The following is a 21,132-nucleotide window of genomic DNA, read 5'->3' on the forward strand; positions in this document are numbered from 1 at the left end:
AAGCATGCTAAAAAATGATCTTCAAATTTTGCCTGAGAGGCAAGTTATAAAATAATTCTCTTATTCATCTAAACTTAAGTAATAAACAAAAGAAAAACTCTAAAATCAGACCTAAAAATGGATCACAGGGAAATCCTTTTCCTGTTTGGGCTTCATTTAAGAGCAACAGCTTAGACGGCATTAAAATTTTGTTTCGTAAATAACCTGTTACCATAAATTTGCAAAAATCTCGATCTTATTTAACGGCTAAAATATGCTTATGCTCCGTGAGAAAGCATAGCTTGTTTACATAAAATGATTTCTATATTTGTTGTGATAAATTCTGATTTTTCATGGTGTTTATTGGGAATCAAGCTGTAACCTCAGGCCGCGGGAATTGAAGCCCATGCAGAAGTGTTAAAAACTGCAGTTCCTTTAGTGTCCACAGAAAGGTGGCTCTGCAAGTATGGAAAACCACATACACACCGTTTCAAAGAAGACAATAAATACAGCAGAAATAAACATGTTTACAGCCTGGTACAAAAAAAGAGTTCGGTCTGAATAGCTCATTTCTCTATCAGCACACACTGTGCAGGGGGAGAATTTTCAAAGATATTGAGATTATGAGTTTTGCCCAAATAAGGGCGTGGCTGACTTGATTGACAGGTGGGAACAATATAGCTGTTAGAGAGGAGGCTAAAGGCCTGCCTCTTTACCTCACACTGAAACTTTCTCTGAACGATAACCATGAGAGACTTTGTTGCAGGGACTTCATGTCTGCGTTTGAGAATCAATCAGAGAAGAAGAAGAAGAGTGGGCATCCTCCTGTCACCCCTGATGCTCTACGTCACATCCAGTCTTTGGACGACCTGAGTCCTGCAGCAGCTCTGGCTCGGATGCGAGATCTGGTCTCTGCCTCGGCATCTGATCTGTACAAGGTGAAGTTTAAAATCACATAATGCTTTACATCCCTCTGTGTCTCTCTCAGATGATCACCTCTTTACGCCGCTTTCTTTCCCTTCAGGCGTTCTCAGCCTTTGACCAGAGCAGGACGGGGGCGGTCACCGCTCTGCAGTTTCGTCAGGTGTTGGAGAACTTCTGTGCTTGTCTGTCGGACAAACAGTACAGATACATGCTAAGCAAAGTGGAGCTGGACTGTGAGAGCTGCTCTGTGAACTGGGAGGACTTCCTCAACAAGTTTACGTCACACAGCCCAACGGTAAGAGAGCGGAGGTGTGAATTCACTCAACAGAAATGTGCTCTCTCTTTCTTTCTTTGAACATGTCTGCATGTTGACACTCCATCTAAACCACTATTAAAGTGTTACCTTGCTGTTTAATACACTCTCTAAACTATAAACTTGCTGAGTAAGCACATTTTCAGCAAGATATCAACCTGCAACAGCAAAAACTCTCTCTATAAGAAGATGCATGCTGCGAACTGCAAAATTAAAAACACATGCAAAAGCCAAAACAACTGCATCAATTACAAACACTGCGAATACATAAACAATGCAAAGTAGAAAACACACAATCATATATTCAGCCACCACAACAGGAGTCTTCCAGGCCTTTAGGGGGCGATCCGAGGAGCAGTTTATCAATGATGAGGCATTGGATCTCTTAGTTCAGTCAAACAGCTCCCTGAATAATGGTCTGACCAAGCTGCGAAAATTGAAGCGTTAAAACTGCAGTTCCTTGAGTGTCCACAAGAGGCTGGCTGCAGAATCACCAGAAACCACATACACACCCATTCAAAGAAGATTACAGCCTGGTTCAAAAAACTGTTTACGTCTGTATAGTTCATTTCGCTATCAGCACACACTGTACGGGGGGATTTTTTTCATCAAGCGGGAGTTTTGAAGACACTAAAACAAGTTTTGCCCAAATAAGGGCGTGGCTGACTTGATTGACAGGCGGGAACACAGTAGTTGTTAGCAAGGCGGCTAAAGGCTTGCCTCTTTACCTCACTCTAGCTCGACAGAAGTTAGGTTGAGTTCAGAGACAGATGGGTGACATCACGGAGAGATTGTTTTTGGCGTCTTGGCTCGGGGGGGGGGGGGGGGGGGGGGGATGAGAGTTGACAGGTGATTGTGCAGCTCAAGGCGCCTACCTGTGTTCCTCAAACAGAGAATGTTTTGAACTGAATGCATCTGTTCATCTTGTTGTAGATGTCGGCGGAGATTAAATGTAAAACCAGATCACCTCTCCGGACTCCTGACATCCAGAAGGACGTCTCAGATCACCTGTATGAAATCACCAAGGAGCTCCTGGACCTGGACTCCTCTGCCCTCTCCGAAGAGCGGCTCAGACTTCTTTGTGATCCACACAGCCGGAGTCTCACGGACGATCAGGTGAACCAGATGATTTGTTTACTTCTGCTGGTTTTCCAGAGAATTATAATTCAGAGAATTCAAAGAAAACAAGCGTGTTTCCAGCAGCTCTCCCCGTGCTGTGGAGCTGAAACAACACTCTCTGGCATCGGTTCACGCTTACAAATGAGGAGAGGAAATTTTGGTGCATTTGCCAGATCCACTCTTCTTAGTCGGATATGTTTTCTTTAATTATTCTAATCAAAATCTAATTTATCTTTGCTGATAATTATTGACTGCATGAGGCGGTTACTCATCTGTGAAGCTAATTTACGTGCTGTGTTCACTCTTCGTGGGCGGTTATTCTGTGCCTTTTTCTGCTTCTCAGTTGGAGTGTGTGCAGAGTCAGACGCCAGTGAACAAGCAGAAGAAGCCACAGTACAGAGAGTTTCTGAAACGTTTTCGTGCTCGCAGCGTGACCCCCCACAGTCTCCCTGAGCCCAGAGGATCCGTCTCTGCAGGTGCCGTCCTGCAGCGAACACAGGTACAGAACAGGAGGACAGAGCTGGGGGTTATTTCAGCCTGAGCTGGGGTGCGTTTGTTTTTGCTGAATGCTGCAGTTTGATCTGTGATGCATGAGGACACCAGCTGCTGAGTAAACCCAGACAGGTTCAGGCTTTGCTTTAAGGAGGCTGGAAAACAACATCGGCCTCTCTGTGAGAAAAAAAGTTAGTGAGATTTTTTTTAACACAGAAATTTTTAATTTGAGCAAACTAAATTAAATCATCTGCTCAACAAACTTATGACAAATGTGTGTTGTTATCCACAAGGGCACACAATAATTTAATTTCTCACTCTGTGTTTTTCTCACATTCCCTGAAATTGGACACTAAGTAATTTCCTTTCAGAGCCTTTATCTGAAGAAAAGTGCAAATAAAATTATTTTCATGAAACATCACAGCACAAAAATGTGTAAGCTAGGACAAAACATTACAGCCAGGTTAAGGAAAATAAACTGAACAAATCAGTAATATATCAGATATGAAGTCATACTAGCTTTAGGTAGCCTGTGCTTTATTTTGAAGGGGTTCTACAGTCAACCACCTGCAGCTGCTTCTTTTGCCACAACTTCCTGCAGATTCTCATGACATTGAGGTGCTAGATCAACCAAAATATTAAGTATTCAGTTATTAATAAAACCTTGAAAAATGTTTAACCTCATAAGATGCTCCTCATTTTAGCACAAGAGACATTTACCTTAATGTCCTAACATTTTAATCCACGTTCCAGTGCAAAACTGATCCTGTTAATTTGTTGTAATCCACATTCAAGTGAACATACCATTTACAGTCATGTTAGACGAAGTGAATGGGACTTCTCGACAAACACCTTTAAAAATAAATGAGTCAAATGTCTCCTCTTTAAACATTGTGTCTGTTATCTCTACCTCTTCTGGTTTCAGTGACTTTTTAGAGATCAGCAGCTTAGAGATGTGCTCTCCAGCTCTGGATCGCAGGACAGGATGTTGCTCCACTTTTCCCTATGAGTCCTCAGGCTGCTCTCACATCTGTGCCCGCTAACTGTCATTATATCCCCACTCTCAAGCCCTGCCTGAGACCACACTGATGTTTTTACTACAGTGTTAACATGATGTGTGACCAGGTGGTCCCTGGTATCTCTTTTGCTGTCTAGAATTGATCACTGTTCTAGTCTGATCAACTGACAGCATTCCGTTCTATTCTTCTTTGCTGTGTTTCATTCCGCTCCATTCTAGTGTTCTTTGATTTGTACCCTTCCATTCTTCTTTGATGTGTTCCATTCCACTCCATTCTCTTCTTCTTTGATGTGTTCCATTCCATTCTATTCTTCTTTGATTAGTTCCATTCCGCTCCATTCCATTCCTCTTTGATGTGTTCCATTCTGTTGCATTCTATTCTTCTTTGATGTGTTCCTTTCCGTTCTATTCTTCTTTGATGTGTTCCATTCACTATATTTTGCTTTAATGTGTTCCATTCCGTTGCGTTCTATTCTTCTTTGATGTGTTCCGTTCTATTCTTCTTTGATGTGTTCCATTCCATTCCGTTCTATTCTTCGTTGATGTGTTCCATTTATTATATTCTTCTTTGATGTGTTCCATTCTATTCCGTTCCATTCTATTCTTCTTTGATGTGTTCCATTCCGCTCCATTCCATTCCTCTTTGATGTGTTCCATTCTGTTGCGTTCTATTCTTCTTTGATGTGTTCCTTTCCATTCTATTCTTCTTTGATGTGTTCTATTCACTATATTTTGCTTTAATGTGTTCCATTCCGTTGCGTTCTATTCTTCTTTGATGTGTTCCGTTCTATTCTTCTTTGATGTGTTCCATTCCATTCCGTTCTATTCTTCGTTGATGTGTTCCATTTATTATATTCTTCTTTGATGTGTTCCATTCTATTCCGTTCTCTTCTTCTTTGATGTGTTCCATTCTATTCCGTTCTCTTCTTCTTTGATGTGTTCCATTTTGTTTTATTCTTCTTTGATGTGTTCCATTCCATTCCGTTCTCTTCTTCTTTGATGTGTTCCGTTCCGTTCTATTCTTCTTTTATGTGTTCCATTCCATTCTATTCTTCTTTTATGTGTTCCATACCGTTCCATTCCACTCCATTCTATTCTTCTTGGATGTGTTCCATTCCGTTCCATTCCATTCTATTCTATTCTTCATTGATGTGTTCCATTCTGTTCCGTTCTATTTTGTCCATTCTACACTCTTTTCTTCTGGATTGATTTGATATAACATATGTGATCAGCTGTTGAGTAATAATTACTGTTGGTATGCGGAATCAAGTTTCAAATTGGGTAATAGAGTACAAATCACTTAATTTAAGCCCTTTCAAAAAATACGTTTTATTTCTTATACTTTTCGTTATCTGTTCCCACAAGAAAGATTTTAACCCTGACTGTAGTGTTGATATATTTTCCAAATAAGTTACCACAATAGTAATAAAGTCTTTGACCTGCTGATTACAGCCTGCAGCATTCCCATACAGGTGTTTAATCGATATTCCTGGAAAATATCCCAAGTGGTGTCCATTAGAAAAAAATAGTGTGGTTCTTCAGGGAGAGAAGCAGTGTTCTCTAAAGAATAGTCAGTAATTTGTTTGCAAATGGCAATGAATAGAAGAGAAAAGGATCTTTAACTACGGATAAAACAAAACATGTCTCAGTTCACACCTGTTACTTCTACTTCATGCCACATGTAACCCTAACGAGGAAATGGACTTCTCGGAGATGGCTGCTGCGAGTGTGGACCGTTTGCCACATCATTACGCTAACAAAGCCCACAGATCAGGAAATGTGAGAGTTTTAAATTGTGTGAACTAGATTAAAAAAAAGGTATTATTGAACACCAATGTGGATAAAAGCAAACACCAAAATTAACTGAGCAGAGAATTGACTTTTGCCAGCTCCAATTTAATCACTCCTCGTGTGATAACAATCAGCCGAGCAGCAGCTTCATTCCTCCGTCTGTGTCTGCACTCGTTTGTTACTCTCGTAAAATGGAAGGAATCAACCCAAGTGTAAAAATACTCTCGCAATGTTTGCCCTTTGAAAATTGTGCAAGGTCCAACCACTCCTAACTTCAGACAACACTTCTCTGCAGTGTAGTTTTCTCCCCTCCTGACCCCTCCTCGTCTTCCTCTCTCAGTCTGCCCTCCGGTGCTCCTCCAGGCGTCCTGCCCCGGCGGGGAGGCCGGGAACAGTAAGCCCGCCGGGCAGCGTGGAGAGGAGGCTTCGCGGGGCGGTGCAGCGCTGCTGGAAGGAGATCCAGAGGAGCTGCAGAGAGGAGGACCCTCAGGATGAGGGACTCATCAGCACTGCCTGCTTCCTGAGTGAGCAGAACACCACAGACACAGAGAGATAACTTCTACCTGCTGTTTGCTAATGCTCATGTTAATGACGTCTGTGTTTCAGGGATCCTTCAGTCCCTCAGCATCAGTGTGACTCAGGAGCAGTTTGAGCACCTGGCTGTGAAGTTTGACATCATGAGTAATGGCTGTGTTTCGTATCATGACTTCCTGCGACACTTTCTCCTGAACCTGAAACCAGCTGAGACCGAGACGGTGATCAGGCGGAGAAAACTCCCTCTGCCTACACAGGTAAAAGAGACTGGAGGAGAACTCAGTAACTCCACCTGAAGTACGCTGCAGAGAGACTGCAGGTGTCTCCTTTGCACACCTTGGCTGTGCAAAATCAGAGTAATAGTTTTTTTGTATACATAGATACTCAACCTCTTTAAATACAAATGATCTACGACACATTCGACCCTGAAACTAAGCAGGTAGAGATTTTGTGTTCGAAAACGCTGCTGACAAGCATACAGAACAAGATAAGCTTTGTCCACAGGGGGCGCCAAATCAACATATTCCTTACAGATCAAAAAGAAAACAAACCTTACTAGTTACAGTGAAACTGAGACTAACCAGAAACAGATACACAGGTGCCAATCAATCTGCAACCTTTGGTGTCAAAAAGAGTGCACCTGCAAAAGTGCAAAAAAATGCAGTTCCTTTACTGTCCATTAGGGGCTGCCTGCAAAAGCCAATGAAACCCAGTTAGAGCTCATATGAAACTGGTACTGGTTCTAGCGCTGGTCCTCGAATCTCATTAAAAGAGTTGTGCATACATTTTCATAATTAGTGGCGTGGTTGACTGACAGGTGGATTACTTGTAGCGGTTCACCTGAATTTAAGTAAAAGTCAGGCTGAGTCAGCATTTCCAAAATGGTGACAACCATTTTCTCCCGCAAAATGGGTGACGTCCCAGAGACCAAATCCATGGAGACACAGTCCATGGCGTCACTGGATCCGAAGCATTAGTTGCTCCTCCAGTTGCTAACTGGACGATGAATAATGCCACGCACCAGGAGGAAGGCTTAGCTGGAAGTCGTTAATCCCTAACCTAGCCTACACCTGAAATATGGAGAAGTTTGCTGTTGTTGTAGAGGATGGATTGAGTGATTCACGTGTTTATACCAGGTGTAAACGGGGAAGTAGTGCAGGTGTTGCCTTTTCCCAATGGTGCTAATCTTATCACTTTGTACCTGTGTGCTAAGTTTAACTAACCTCCTTTATGTGAATAATAAAACAACAAAAGTTGAACCTGTTCCAACTGCTTCACTTCCAGGGTCCTGGTTTTGTTCAGGCTCACTCTAACACTGTTTCTGGGAACAAAACCAATCAGGGTTTTGTAAAAATATCCAGTTTAGAGAAATCAACCGACTAAGGATGCGTTTAGGTAGATGAAAATATACTTCATCAGGCCCTTTTTTGTGTGCAGACAGTCGTCACAGTTGGAGTTGAGCATGAAATTGGGACTCAGGGTTTGTACTTTCAGCTCCACGTTCTCATGCTGCGCTGCAGATTAGCACATTTCAGATGAGTCCCTCTCTTTTCCTCTCTCTTTAAGGTTTGATCCATTGTAGTTTTATTGGCTCTAAGTTTAAATTGGGTTACAGTTAAGTGGAGGGCTGGTGTATCTGGAATATGAGGAGGAGGTGATGGGCGACGGCGCGTTGCCAGACTGTGTAAACTCAGCGGGGACCTCCCACCCTCAGGCTCTCGACTATCGCCTCCCATGACAAGCAAAATGGGCAAGTTTGGTGGTTTGCGGTGCTTTTTCTTTTTGGCATGAAAAGGTGTATATGAAGCTTTGAACAATGACACACGGGTGGGCACGCTCTAAAAAACCCCCCCGCTGAGTGACTAAGCCGAGCCCCAAGCTTCAATGGAGCGTGTGGGTGAGGGCCTAATCTGGCAACCCACGAGCTGCAACCTTCCAAACCAACTTTTGGATTCACAAAGACCTGCATTGTCTTAACCGAACCTACCATCTGGGTAAATTTTGTGGAGACCCCCTGCATGGAATCTGACTGGATGGTGTGTTTCTGGAAGAGTTTAGAGACAAAACCTCTTTATGTGAGACAAAAAGCACTTTGTTTGTAGTCTCAGCTTGTGAAACATTTCTGATTCTGACAGCTTTCATCTCCATCATTTCCTCTTTACCTAAATTGTCTTGGACAGGATATTCTGAAGTCTGCTATTCTTCTCTATGTTGATGACACTGTCATTTACTGCTTTGCACCTTCTGCTGCTCAAGCTTGTGCAAATCTTCAACATGAATTTGATGGAGAATCATAACAGCTTTGTCGACTGCAACTTTTTGTTAATGCAGACAAACAAACCTTATGTTCTCTACCATTTTGAGACAATAAAACCGCACTGTCGGACTTAAATGAAAACCACTTGTCTGTAAGGTGCATGACATAGGCTGAAGGCATCTCCAGGATAACTCTAAAGAAGTTCTGATTTCTTTTTTTTGCTGAACATAAACTAGTGGAGTATATATTTGGCTATCAAACCTGGCTGGGGCGACCTAATTCCCCTAAAACCAGTTTAACTTTGACTCACAGAGGGATCAGTTGCTTCTGTCAGGTATAAGCAACAAAACCAAGGTCCCAATAATCCAACACAAAATAAACCAACTAAGCTCAAACTATAACTCAAACTGTAACACTGACAGTCCAAAACTAGTTTCCCTGCCACTTGAATACAATGGCCTGCAGCTTTGGCTTCTTGCTACTACAAGCCGACGCTCCAACCAGGGGTCAGAACTACAAGCAGAAAAACACACAAAGTGACACCTTGGATCTGAACCCAGGCTGTAACAGCACCTGCCCACTTTGGCTCCAACAATGTGATGCCTAGTCCAAGAGTGCCTCTGCTCAAGGTCTTCAAATGCAGGATGGTGAGTACAAACCATCAACTTCCACCTCCATTATCTGAATTGAGGACCAAATCTCCTTTCTACAGAACATCTCTCTTAAATTAATCCTGATGGATTGAAATTGAAGCAATCCCTCCCTGGGAGTTGTGCAACTTTTTCGGCACCAAGTCAAAACTTAATTGGGGGGGAATATGCTTTAAGTTTTTTTTTGCTGATTGCACAGAGCCATCAACTAAGATCAACAAATGGAAATGGTTGCAAAGCCACCATTCTCTATAAACCATGAGCGTAGTCCATTACCCCTTTTTGACTGAGGCAGTTTCAGGGCCGGTTCGGATCCGGCACTCAATTGAGAACTGTTTTTTCATATTTCAACTTTGAGTGAACTGGCTCCTGGCCGGAAAAATTGGTTCCAGAGCGGCTCAAACTCTTTGCTGGTCTAGAACCATGAACCGCCTATGTCAGGGGTGAGGGGCGGGGTTGCTGTGATCAAAAACACAAACCAAACATGTACCACCATTGTCCTGCAGTGAAAAAATTAAAGAGACTAATGGATTCCAAGGCAAAGCAGTGGTTGGCCGAGGAGACAAACTGACGTCCGCCATCGTTGTTGTTGTGAGGGAAAGTTCGCGCTAGCGCTGCTGAGAAAAGCAGTCATGCAAATCTGAGGTCATGACGTGCCTCTTCAACGGGCTCAAGCGGGCAGAAAAACAAATGGGTGCCGTGTTGGTTAGCGAGTTCAACCCGCTCCGAACCAGCACGAGCACCAGCCCGGAAATGCAACCCGGTTTGCGTTGGTTTAAAAGAGGTACATGTGATGTCATCCACTAGTTTTTAAAGCCAAACAACGGGGGTCGCCATATTGTGCTATGCTAACCGCTAAAAGCTAACTCCAACTATCTTTTGGTCAACCGGGATACAGAGCTGAGTCTTCCTTTCAAACAGCTGCAACACGCCCACATGTGAGTCAAAGCAGCCTCGCCCATAACCATGCAAATTTATGTACAACTCCAATAAGGAAATGAGCATAAACCGAAACCGCTTTTTGTGTCAGGCTGTAAAATATTTACTTCTGCTTTCAAAATCTGCTATTTATTTAAGGCTTTAATGGGGGTTCATTGGCTTTTGCAGCCAGAGGAACTGCAGTTTTTTACACCTCTGCATTGGATTCAAGAGCAAAGGTTGTGACACTGCACGCACTGCTCTTGATGGTTACATTTTCCTCTGCTGCCACCTGTTGGATGGGGGTGTGAAATGCATTTTGGGGCATTTTTCATGCACCCCAAAAAGCTCAAATTTCATGCATTTAGGAGGATAAAAGGTGCAACTGAAGCCAAAAGCATTTGACCCATTAGCAGCTATATGCAAATAGAGCAATTTTGCAGATTATACATGTTACTCATAACGCTACATAATATTTACCTTGCTCGTTTGAGAATTTATGTCCTATATTTTCAAAGTTTAAAATTAAATCTCTCATTTCTTCTTTTGATTCTCACACATTTGGATCCTGTTTATCTGATCAGGTTCAGATGAGTCGGGGTGTCCTCAGCAGATCCTGCATAGACGCCATGCTGAGGATCTACGATGTGGTCCACTCATCCTGGACCTCCATCAGACGCTGCTTCCTGACATCTGATCGAGCCCACACAGGAAATGTCTCCACACAGGACTTCAGGAAGGTGGGTTCAGCTGCAACACGGCGCCCTGCAGAGCTCCACCTGCTCTGCTGCACCTGAGGGACTCAAGACACTCAGAGATAAAACGGCTTCTCTGTGAAGTATTGATGTGAACGTTTGAGCTTTGCTTGTGTCTCTTCCATCAAAACGTCTGCTTGAGAAAGACTGAAAATCCATGAAGCTGCACACACACACACACACACACACACACACACACACACACACACACACACACACACACACACACACACACACACACACACACACGCACACACACGCACGCTCACACACGCTCACACACGCATACCTGCTCACTTGACAGCCAATCAGTAATTTTAATTGTTCAATTAAGCTGAAGGTTGAAACAAGACAAGGCTGACATTTTGGCCCAGGAGAGCAGCAGCTGACACTCCTGTTTTATTGTTCCAGCTGTAGGATTGACTGAAGACAGTGCTCCCCGAGTTAATCGATAGAAACAATTAGCAGCCTGGTTAGGGATGACACCTCTAACACAAGAGGACACACACTCAAACATGCACACACACCCATTCTGATCCTTACTGGTGTTGTCCTGCAGGTGCTGCGCCACTTCAGCGTGGATCTATCGGAGGAGGAGTTCTTCCACCTCAGCTCTTATTTTGACGCTGACACCAAGGGAAAGATATGCTACAACAACTTCCTGTGGACGTTCCTGCACTGACCCTCTGAAAACCTGATAACAGGCGAAAGCTTTAAGTGGCTTCTGCATTTTTACATTTAATGACTGAATACTTAATTATCTTTAACATTAAATACTCACTGAACAACAGCTCTGTATCCTTAATAATGGCATCATGGGTCCAGTTCATGATGATTCAGGGGTCTGACGAACATGCACATTTTTTCTAAATAACAAAGACTTTTATTTTGTACCTATGATTATATTTCATCTTTGACAATAAATGCAAATAGTTACTAATCATGTGACTTTTGTTAACAAAAGGTTGTTGCTTGCATGGGCACTCATACATCCTTCACAGGTAAAGAGGCAGATGCTAAGAACGAAAGAAAACTTTCTGATATCAATAAAGATTTTACTCTCTTTGTTCAATAAAATAATAAATTGTCAAGTTGGAAGTTGGGTGTTGACGGACGAGAGAGCACGGAGCCGGACCGCAGCGGAAGTCTGCAGCCCGTTGCACAAGGTGTGTGGGAGTTCTAGCTCAAACTAGTAGAAGTAAAATGTACTTCTAGAAGTGTTTGGATCACAGAGATAAGTTGAGACATAATTTAAAAAAGTAAATAAATACCTTTAAAAAAACCAAAGGAGAGTTTAAAAACATTTAAGAAAAAATGTGTGCAACTAAGATTATATTTTTTGTATGTCTTCCTTGTAAATTAAATGAATACGTTATAATTACCATAAAATAGAAGTCACACTGGTTTATAAGATGCAGTCTTTTTGGGGAGCTCTGATTGACGAAAAAGGTTTAAACTGTGTCCTGAAAGACTCATATTGTAAGGAGCAATGTGCAGTGTCTATGCAGCTGTGTAGCTCTTTCTAGTACCATCTGTTTTAGCCATCCTGCTCACAATGTGGGTGCATCTGACCCTTTAGGTGTAAGGTTTTGCAGGCTGGTTTCTGAGGTACCTCATACAATATTTCATCATACAAATGGCATATTTGTCAGGACATGAAAACACATTCATAAAGCCTCTTTGCACAATTTCTCGATTTTTTTTTAAGCCTGATGTTTAAAACTTGAACTACACTTCAGGATTAAATCCATTTTGGAGCAGCTCTGCAGGTGTTAGCAGGCACAACACCAGATTTACATGGCTCACTGAAAAAATCTGACACATTGGAGGTGATTTGGATGCTAACAGAGCACACTTTAGGTCGCATTCGTCTTGATTTAAAAGTGCTGCAGACGTGTTACTTTAAATAAGACAAAACATTTAAGCTGGGTATTAAATTACCTGAAAGACAATTTTTTAAAGAAACTTAAAGATACCTTGAGACATATGTAAGTATGACTTGATTGTCTGAGATGATGAAAATGACGGATACTGTAAGGAGGGGGAAAGGGGACCACGGCTCATTTCTGCCCCGGGGCCCTCGTCTTTGGTTAATCCGTCCCTGCCTTCAAACATCCAAAAACATGAATTTGATCTGTAAAAAAAGATTGATCTCAAGAACGAATAAATCAGAAACAAAGATTAACAAAGAGAGACTGTAGAATAATTTGAGTTTTCACGTCTTTGTCCACCTTCTGTGTGTTTGACACTGATTTGTGTTCCAGAGCCGATCACACAAAGTGCCTTTCTTATGCCGCAGACGATGGGGAAGCTCTGGGTGCATCTTTTGTTCAGATGGGACGTGTGAAGTGAGACGGATGACAAGGAGACGAAGGGGACGTCTGTCATTCATTCAGAGGAAAAACGCTACAGCAGCAAGATGCACAGTTGCAGCCTGGTGAGGAGAAAAGCTCACACGGGGCCGGGGAATCATTATCCGAGAAGGCTGAGAGAGAAACGAGCAGATGGAAAGAGAAAGGAGAAAGAGCTGGGTTTGTGGTTTGAGAGGCAGAGTGAGAGAAAAGACAAGAGTATGGAAGCTCGTTGTATTAATGGCAAAGTAAAAAAGCCACCCGTGAATAAATTAGCCGCTCTCCTCTGGGATTACTAATGTAATTATTTGAACGAGGGTTCTCATTAGAATGTGCAGAGGTGTGAAAGACCTGCGGAACAAAATGGGAGACAGAGACGGAGCGGCGAGGGTTTAGCTACTGGAAATTAACTCTCCGCTCCGGGCTCTATAATTGATACGAGACACAGATACCTTTGATTGGAACAAAAGGAGAGGAAGCAGGACGGGGAAAGTTTCCTCACAGCCTCTAATTTCTCCACTTTAGAACAAGAAATAAATGAGGAGAGACAAAAGGATGGAAAAAAGGAGGCGAGGTCACAGATAAGGTTTTATTTAATCAGTCAATAATCTCTCAGAACCAGCAGAAACTTTATGGTTTAAGAAAGAAAGGTATTTTACATTTTTTAGAGTTGTCTCCGGGAGCAACACTGTAAGATTTTGCAGCTGTCGGCTTTTTATTTTTTATTCTACAGTTTAAAAAAAGTCCCCAACAATGGACGCAGAATACAACACCATATGAGCGCTTTTATTCCAAAATGATATACGTACCTTTGAAATAAGACCTTAAATTGATAGCCATCCAGTCTGGTTGAAGTAAAAAGGACCCAGCAGGTAAATAAATTATTAATATCCTTTAGGAAAGTCACCACAACAATCTGCTTTCTAGTTTGAGCCGTCAATCATCCCGCCTGTGTAGGCGTCCCTCTTCTTTCAACAACACGTATCTCATTTTGGAACAAACCTCTTCATATGCAGATTGTCTGAGTAGCAGAAGTCATTAACTCCTTTAAGCATGCCTCAAGAAATAAATCAATAAATAGTACAGAACCTTTTTCCTTCGTAGAAAAAACAGGAAACACATAACACAGCTATTGAAGCAGGAGAGCATCAAAGTGAAGACGTCTAAATGAGGAGCGAGAAACAGACAGCGTTTCATGAAAACCCAAAGATAAAAGTTCCCCCCGGATTTTGGTTTTTAATACTTTCCCTTTATTCCTTTTCTTGGAACATTTTCCGTCACAAACTTTAATTAAGTTTGTGTTTTAATTCAACCAAAAAAACACAAACATTCAAACTATCAGTGCTAACCCCGATCTAAAGTCTCCGCACTTCATCCCTGAAATCCTGCAGCTTTGAAGAGGAGCATTGATACCATGTGCCAGATTTCAACAAAGAACCGTCACATGTTCGTCTGATCCATCAAAACCAATTAGTGAAGTGGGGACGTGTTACTGGGAGACTGGTGAGACTGTTTGTTTCTTATGAACAATCAGGGTGTGGTGAGCAGAGGGAGTTTCAGCTGACTGTCAGGAAGAAATATTCAAACACCTTGAAAGGGGCTTTTAGTGTGAAACATCTGCAGGAAGTCGTGACTTTGAGCAGGAAGTTAGCTTTCAAGAATTTATAATTATCAGAATGTATTAATCAACGACACGACTGTTCTTCAGCCTGCATCAAAAGATGGGCACATAACAGTTTCCAAAGTGAAGCCAAAACATTCAAAGCTCCCCCTGGTTGCTGGCTGCAGTATATGTCATATAGCCAAATCTGATTGGCTGGCAATTCTTAGGTACAGTGCTCCATCGTAGCTACAGTACTTTGACATCTGGAGCTAATATTTGTCTCAATGATGCTTTAAACTGTAAGGGCCTGTGTCCAATAAAAGCATTTCCTAGTGCTGACAAAGCAGAGCGCTTCTCGCTGGCGTTTACCACTGCTGGGCTACGAAAGTTGTCTGGCAGTATTTACGGTTCTCTAAGTAGTGACTATTATTTCTATTTTCAAATGCGCTGTTAGCTTTATTTCTTATAATTTTACAAAGAAAACGAATGATAGAAATCATGTCGTAGCATTAGCAGCAGCTCTATACCTTGAATTTTAACCCTCAAAACAATACGAGTGGAGAGTTTTTACACCACATGGACCTCAACTGTTGTTGACAAAAGTTGATCTCAGAAGTCCCGCCCCTTTTTGATTTGAATTGGTCGGTGATGAAGACGTGACATTCATGAGTGTCCAAAGGTTGAACTGCTTTCAACTGAGAATATGCGCTTAGGACGCTGAGGGCTAAAAATGCTAAACTACTTTATTTTATTTCCTAGGGAGAGTGCCAGAAACACAAAACGCTGTTATGGGGCGAGTTCTTGTCAATTGGCACAAATTATTTGTGAGAGCTGAAAAATCTGAACTCCAGCGAATCATTCTTGCCGTGATGGCCAACGTGAAGATCCTCCAGTGACGTATGATGTGACGTACAGACCTGAATTGTTGTTTTTTTTGTATTTTTATTGCAAGTCAAAGCATTCTGTAAACCCCAATTTTTAAGGTGCACCATAAATAAAATTATTATTATTTTAGGATTTACAAATTCACACGTTAAGTGCTTCATGTACGAGCTAATCAAGTGCAGAGTAAAATTTGAGGGCTTTTCACTTCTTTGAGAGACAGGTAATGTGAGGAGAGAGTGAGGGATAGCATGCACTAAATAATGACAGGATTGAGAACTGTACCTGCAACCAGTGTGACGAGGACTGTAGCCTCAGCTTAGTCTTAATCCTAACCCCTAACATCAGCCAAAAGTTCTCGATCTTAGAGGCCTTCACCTCAAACTGCTTTGTGATATATTTGCATAAAACATACAGTCAGCATCAATGTGCATGCTCTAACAAGTGCACCACCTCCTGCATTTCTCCACAGACATGCTTTTCTTGGTGAGCAATCCTCTCTTCCCTCTCATTCCTCCGTTTTGGAAACATTAAGACATCAGGCGGCAGAGCGAGCGCTGATGTGCTGAAGAGGCGAGAGTGAAGCGCGAGTAAACCGCCGCCCGAGGGAGCGTTCAAACATAATGTCGGAGAGCACGGAGATCAAAGTGTGACGGGGTCTTGTTATGCTGAGCACATTCAGACTTCACTGAGAATTTTATCATTCAGAAAAAAAGAGCAAAGAGAAAATAAATAAAAGCTCTTTTTTTAAAATAACACAGACGTAACGCTCAGAGACACGAAATCACCGAAACGGGGCCGACCTGCTTCACAGAGAAGAAAACACAATAAGAAGCTTTACACTACAAATTAAAGGTTACAACCACACAAATATTAACTTTGAAAAGCATTGCAAATACTTGGAAATCTTCAAGGAAAGTTATTTGTTCTTTACAGTGACAGAAAACATTTACATAGACCAGTTACAGTACATTAAAATTACAGCTCCTCTTTAAAGGATGAAATGTTCCATCTCTCCCTACGATCAGGGCCGACTCACGGTCCAGAAGAAGACTCAGCATGTAGCACTTTTGCTTAATGCTACCCGAGTCCAAAAAGCCTGAATCCGCTCAAATCAGAGCTCCACAGCATGAAATATTAAGAGCAAAATAAAGGGGAAGTGCTGCGCGTGGTTCCTTCGACCGTTAACAGGCTTATGAGGGCTGTAATGAGGCCCAGGGGAGCGGTGTCAACATGTTTGACACCCCGACTCTGTAACCGCCCCCTGGCAGAGACCTCTCGCTGCCCTCACATTTGCTTTGATCTCACGAAAAAAAAATAACACACTCGCCCGAGGAGCGGAGAGAAACAGGAGGAAGATAGAAGCAAAGAAAGAAGGAGAATTAATGTTCATAACCAGGAGAGGAGAAAAGTTTCTTTAAAATCCTCCCAAACCAAAACGCTCCAGTAAAGTGATGAGTTGTTTCACTCGGAGTCAGCTGATTTAAACGAAAGTGAAAAAGGTCAACACATCCAGGAGTCTCTTGTCTCTTTCAGAGCAAAGTCAAGATTGTCAGTGCAGTAAAGAGAGCACTTCGTCTGTGCTGAAAAACATCTCTCCTTTCGCCCACGTGTCATGTGGACGTGGTGTTGAGATGAAAAAATGTCAGCACGTAAAATAACATCAATGTCGATCCTCTTCGTCTCCACACAGTTCGTGTTGTGTCAAAAACACACCCGTGTTGTATTTACAGATTTCGGTTTGTGCTGCCCACAGACCTCACCTACCTTTCCTGGCTCCCTTCTCCTGATTGGCTTGAGGCGTTTTGGAGCCGGCCTCCTCTAGTCATGTGGTCCGAGGGTTCGGAAGGTCGAAAACGATGGGTGCGTTCATGGGCAGGAAGTTGACAGTGCAGGCTGAGGCGTTGACGAACGTCGTGGTGCCGTCTGTCATCATGCCGTAACCTGAGGAGGACAAGGTTTTAATAAAGGGTTACTCCAAAAACAACAAGTTTGTATGCAGGAGGTAGAAAAAGGGAAAAAGACCTGTACAGGTTTTAAGTGTAGGCTTCCAACTTTCCTTTTTGATAAAGCTTAGTTGACAAAGACTGAAGTGAGTAATTTGTGAGACGCTCTTTCACTAAAGTCTCAACTGAAGGCCGGGATCAAAAAAGATCTGAGTAGTACAAAAATATTTAATTTAGCAAGCAATATTTTGATCTCACAGATCACAGATGAGCAATATTAAAGGTGACATATCATGCAAAATCAACTTTATAATGGTTCTCTACCTGAAATATGTGTCCCTGGCATGTCTGCAAACCCCCCGTAAATGAAAAAAATCCATTCTGCCCCTGTTTTGATTTCTCCACCTTTCTGTAAATGTGTGTGAAACGAGCCGTTTCAGACTTCCGTGTTTTTGTTACGTAACAACAATATCCGGTCTGTAACAGAACCCAGAGCTCGGAGCTTGTTCAGCCCATAGACTGTATAAAATAATACTGAATCCCCCCTCCGTTTTTCATTACCTGCACATGTGTGCTAACAAGGAGCTTAGGAGGGAGGCATGCTAGTTGCAGGCTGTCTTAATAAACACAAAGGTCGGTTTTACTCCCCACGTCTGCAGATTTGAAGATCTAGTGGATGATTTTTTTTTTTTTCATGGAAAAGTGCTAGCGCTAGTTAGCATAGCCACATAGCTACATGTTCATAGCTGTAGCTGTGTAACAAGACACACGTCGACATACTGACAAATAAAACAACAAGAAACACTAAATCTGTGACCAATCCTTCAGAAAAGGTCCTGCTGCCTTTCTGGCAGAGGTCGGTTTTACTCCCCACGTCTGCAGATTTGAAGATCTAGTGGATGATTTTTATTTATCATGGATAAGTGCTAGCGCTAGTTAGCATAGCCACATAGCTACATGTTCGTAGCTGTGTACCAAGACACACATCGACATACTGACAAATAAAACAACAAGAAACACTAAATCTGTGACCAATGGTTCAGAAAGGTCTTGTTGCAGGTGCATCTCAGTCAGGATCAGATTCTGGCTCAGATTCAGAGGGTTGAAGTAACGCGGGTCTGTGACCAGTCCTGTATATTCAGCCAACATGTAAACATTAGATCAACGTGCTGGAGAGCCGGGGCCACATCCACTTCCTGAGGGGGCGTGGTCAGAGAGAAAACAGGCTGTTCTGAGCAGGGCTGAAAAAGAGGGTTTTTCAGGCATGCCAAAATCTGATTTCAAAGTGTTTTTTTGAGCATAAACTTAAAAAAAAGACATGTTTTGGGGACCTCTTAGACCAATATACTGTATATTGATGAAAAAGAGCGTAATATGTCACCTTTAAGACAACACAGGTGATCTGCATGATTGAGAGTTAACCTGCTCTCAAGCTGCATGATGATTCTGACATTCAGACATTTTGGCCTTTGTCAGGGGGAAGAACTGAAGAATGTCTGACAACCAAACACACCTGAGTCGCTGCCCTGCACTCTCTGGTTTCATAGTTTAAGATATCATCTTATCAATTTCTGCATGTAAAAAATAAAGATATAATAAGCGAGGATGCCTAACACGAACTCTGACCTGCAGCGGTAAAAGTTGCACGCATTTTAAGTCTTTCATTTTGCTTCTTTCTTGTATTTTACGGCTTTAAAGTGTATTTTGACTTAAGCAGTGCATTTTTCCTTTTAAAATACAGTTGCAATGCTTCAGTGTGGTGTTTCATTAAATATGGAGTTTTCTCATTTTTTCATGCTTACTACTAAAAACCAGCCCTCCCAAAAGAGATGCAAATCCTCAGCAAACATCGTCCAATATATGCTTAAATGTTGAAATTAAATTGGAGGGAGTGCAGAGGTCTGCTTTTATAATGAACACACAAACAAGAGAAAGGAAACTGTGCTTCTGAGCTGTTAGTATCACAGCTCATCTTCATCTCTGAAAACTGTGAGAATCCAGTTTGAGCAAATGTATGCACGAGAGTGTGACACTAACACCACTACAGCTAAAAAAAAGCTGTGCTCGAAAGCCACTTTGGAGCAACGTTGCTTCCAAATGGCAGATCTGAAAGTGTGACCATTTTGTCGAGCATAAGTTAACAACCATCTCCAAAAAAGTAGTGCAGTTTAACTCTGCACCATCAGTGATTTGGTTAAGTGTAGGTGTCACTTTTTAGCAGCTCTTGGAACAGATCTCTGCGAGTCTGCGCTGCTCTTTTTCAGAGTTGGAATAAATGAATGCAGAAGCAGCGAGGATAATTTATGTCTTTATGAATTTCTCTGCTCTTAATAATTATAAAGAGAGCCGCTTTCAGCCTGTTTCTCGTGTTAGAAAACTGATCTAGTTTCTAATCTGGTTCTCTCTAACGGGGGACTGCTGCTCCAGGGGCTCAGCGCTGACCTCATAACCCCAAAAAAAGCAGACCTGAGTCGGGGGAGGCAGCCTTTCTGCCCTCGCTGGCCTGGATGAGATGCTGATGGGCATCTGGAAGCTCACTTCTTTTATAATATATACTTTGATGATTTTCTTCAAGCAAACTACTGCATTTCCATCTTCTCTGAGGGAACATGGCTGTCAGGGTAATTTAACAAAAAACACAGAGTTTAAGGAATAGATAACTGCCAGGTCTAAACAACATGACTCTTCTTCTTTGTGGTATTTTTAATGTAATGCTTTTAATGTTTGGGAGTTTATTAGTTTGATTAAATTCAACCTGATAAAAATGAATTTAACCGCTTCTCATGCAAAACTGACTGCAAGAAAAATAAGTTATAATTGCAACAACTAAGATACTTCAATCCTCATGATTGCCGTGTTGGTGAAGTTCCTTTGGTTACACTAAAATCATCTTGTAGAGCACCTTCCCATTATTATATTATTTTGTATTTTTGAATAGATTTTTCAGGGCTGATTATTTTTCTCAGACCATCTGCACATCATCTGGTTCCTGCAGTCATAAAAACTCCTTAAAGAAAAATAATTTAATTTCATCTTAATTAATATTCATCCACACCTGGATGATTAACAAACAGCATTCAGTGTTAGACTTTTCTATGAGTTCAGATCTGAGTCCATTGTTTGATCTTGACTTTACAATAAAAGAGAATTTGTGGTTTCACTCACACCCACAAATAAGCGAATACGAAACTTTCTTTATACCTTTATAATTCAATATATCACTTTAAAACGATTAAAATTATCTTTAGATCAATGCTGTGTGTCACTTTGTTTGTATTTTTGGTAGGTAGCCAAGTAATAAGCAGGATAATTTAGAATGAGTCCTCTGCTTTGTGTCTACGAGGTCATGTCTCACCGTGTCAGGATTCTCTTTTGCATGATCACCTCCTCACTAGGGATCATCCCTATGTTCCCACATTTCTAGAACATTTTAAAGGTTTCCTACATTTTCCTTCAATTTAAACCCTATCCGCACTGCAAACTATGGTTTGGGTCCAGTTGCTCTCAGGCCTCTGTGCTACTTAGTTTAGTTTGTTTATTTAAAAGGACAATGTGAACTTACATTTAATGTTTGCAATAAACAAAGAGATGAGCCCACCA

The 21,132-nt window shown here is 41.9% G+C and overlaps 2 protein-coding genes across 3 annotated transcripts in view; one reads left to right on the top strand and one right to left on the bottom strand.

Moving 5' to 3' along the window:
* efcab6 (EF-hand calcium binding domain 6) overlaps positions 1–11,540 on the top strand; it is a 52,749-nt gene extending 41,209 nt beyond the window's left edge. The window contains exons 21-28 of the mRNA XM_034673655.1: positions 746–917; positions 1,004–1,198; positions 2,150–2,332; positions 2,679–2,834; positions 5,977–6,160; positions 6,243–6,427; positions 10,580–10,735; positions 11,310–11,540. Coding sequence (XP_034529546.1) covers positions 746–917; positions 1,004–1,198; positions 2,150–2,332; positions 2,679–2,834; positions 5,977–6,160; positions 6,243–6,427; positions 10,580–10,735; positions 11,310–11,432 — 1,354 coding nt within the window. The 3' untranslated portion in view covers positions 11,433–11,540. The remainder of the gene's footprint in view (positions 1–745; positions 918–1,003; positions 1,199–2,149; positions 2,333–2,678; positions 2,835–5,976; positions 6,161–6,242; positions 6,428–10,579; positions 10,736–11,309) is intronic.
* Positions 11,541–13,676: 2,136 nt separating this feature from the next.
* Positions 13,677–21,132, bottom strand: part of mpped1 (metallophosphoesterase domain containing 1) — a 91,025-nt gene continuing 83,569 nt past the window's right edge. For both annotated transcript variants that reach the window (XM_034673815.1, XM_034673814.1), the window contains exon 7: positions 13,677–17,530. In XM_034673815.1, coding sequence (XP_034529706.1) covers positions 17,412–17,530 — 119 coding nt within the window. In that variant the 3' untranslated portion in view covers positions 13,677–17,411. The remainder of the gene's footprint in view (positions 17,531–21,132) is intronic.

This window comes from Notolabrus celidotus, chromosome 21 (genome assembly GCF_009762535.1).
Source record: "Notolabrus celidotus isolate fNotCel1 chromosome 21, fNotCel1.pri, whole genome shotgun sequence".
In the NCBI taxonomy this organism is placed as follows: Eukaryota; Metazoa; Chordata; class Actinopteri; order Labriformes; family Labridae; genus Notolabrus; species Notolabrus celidotus.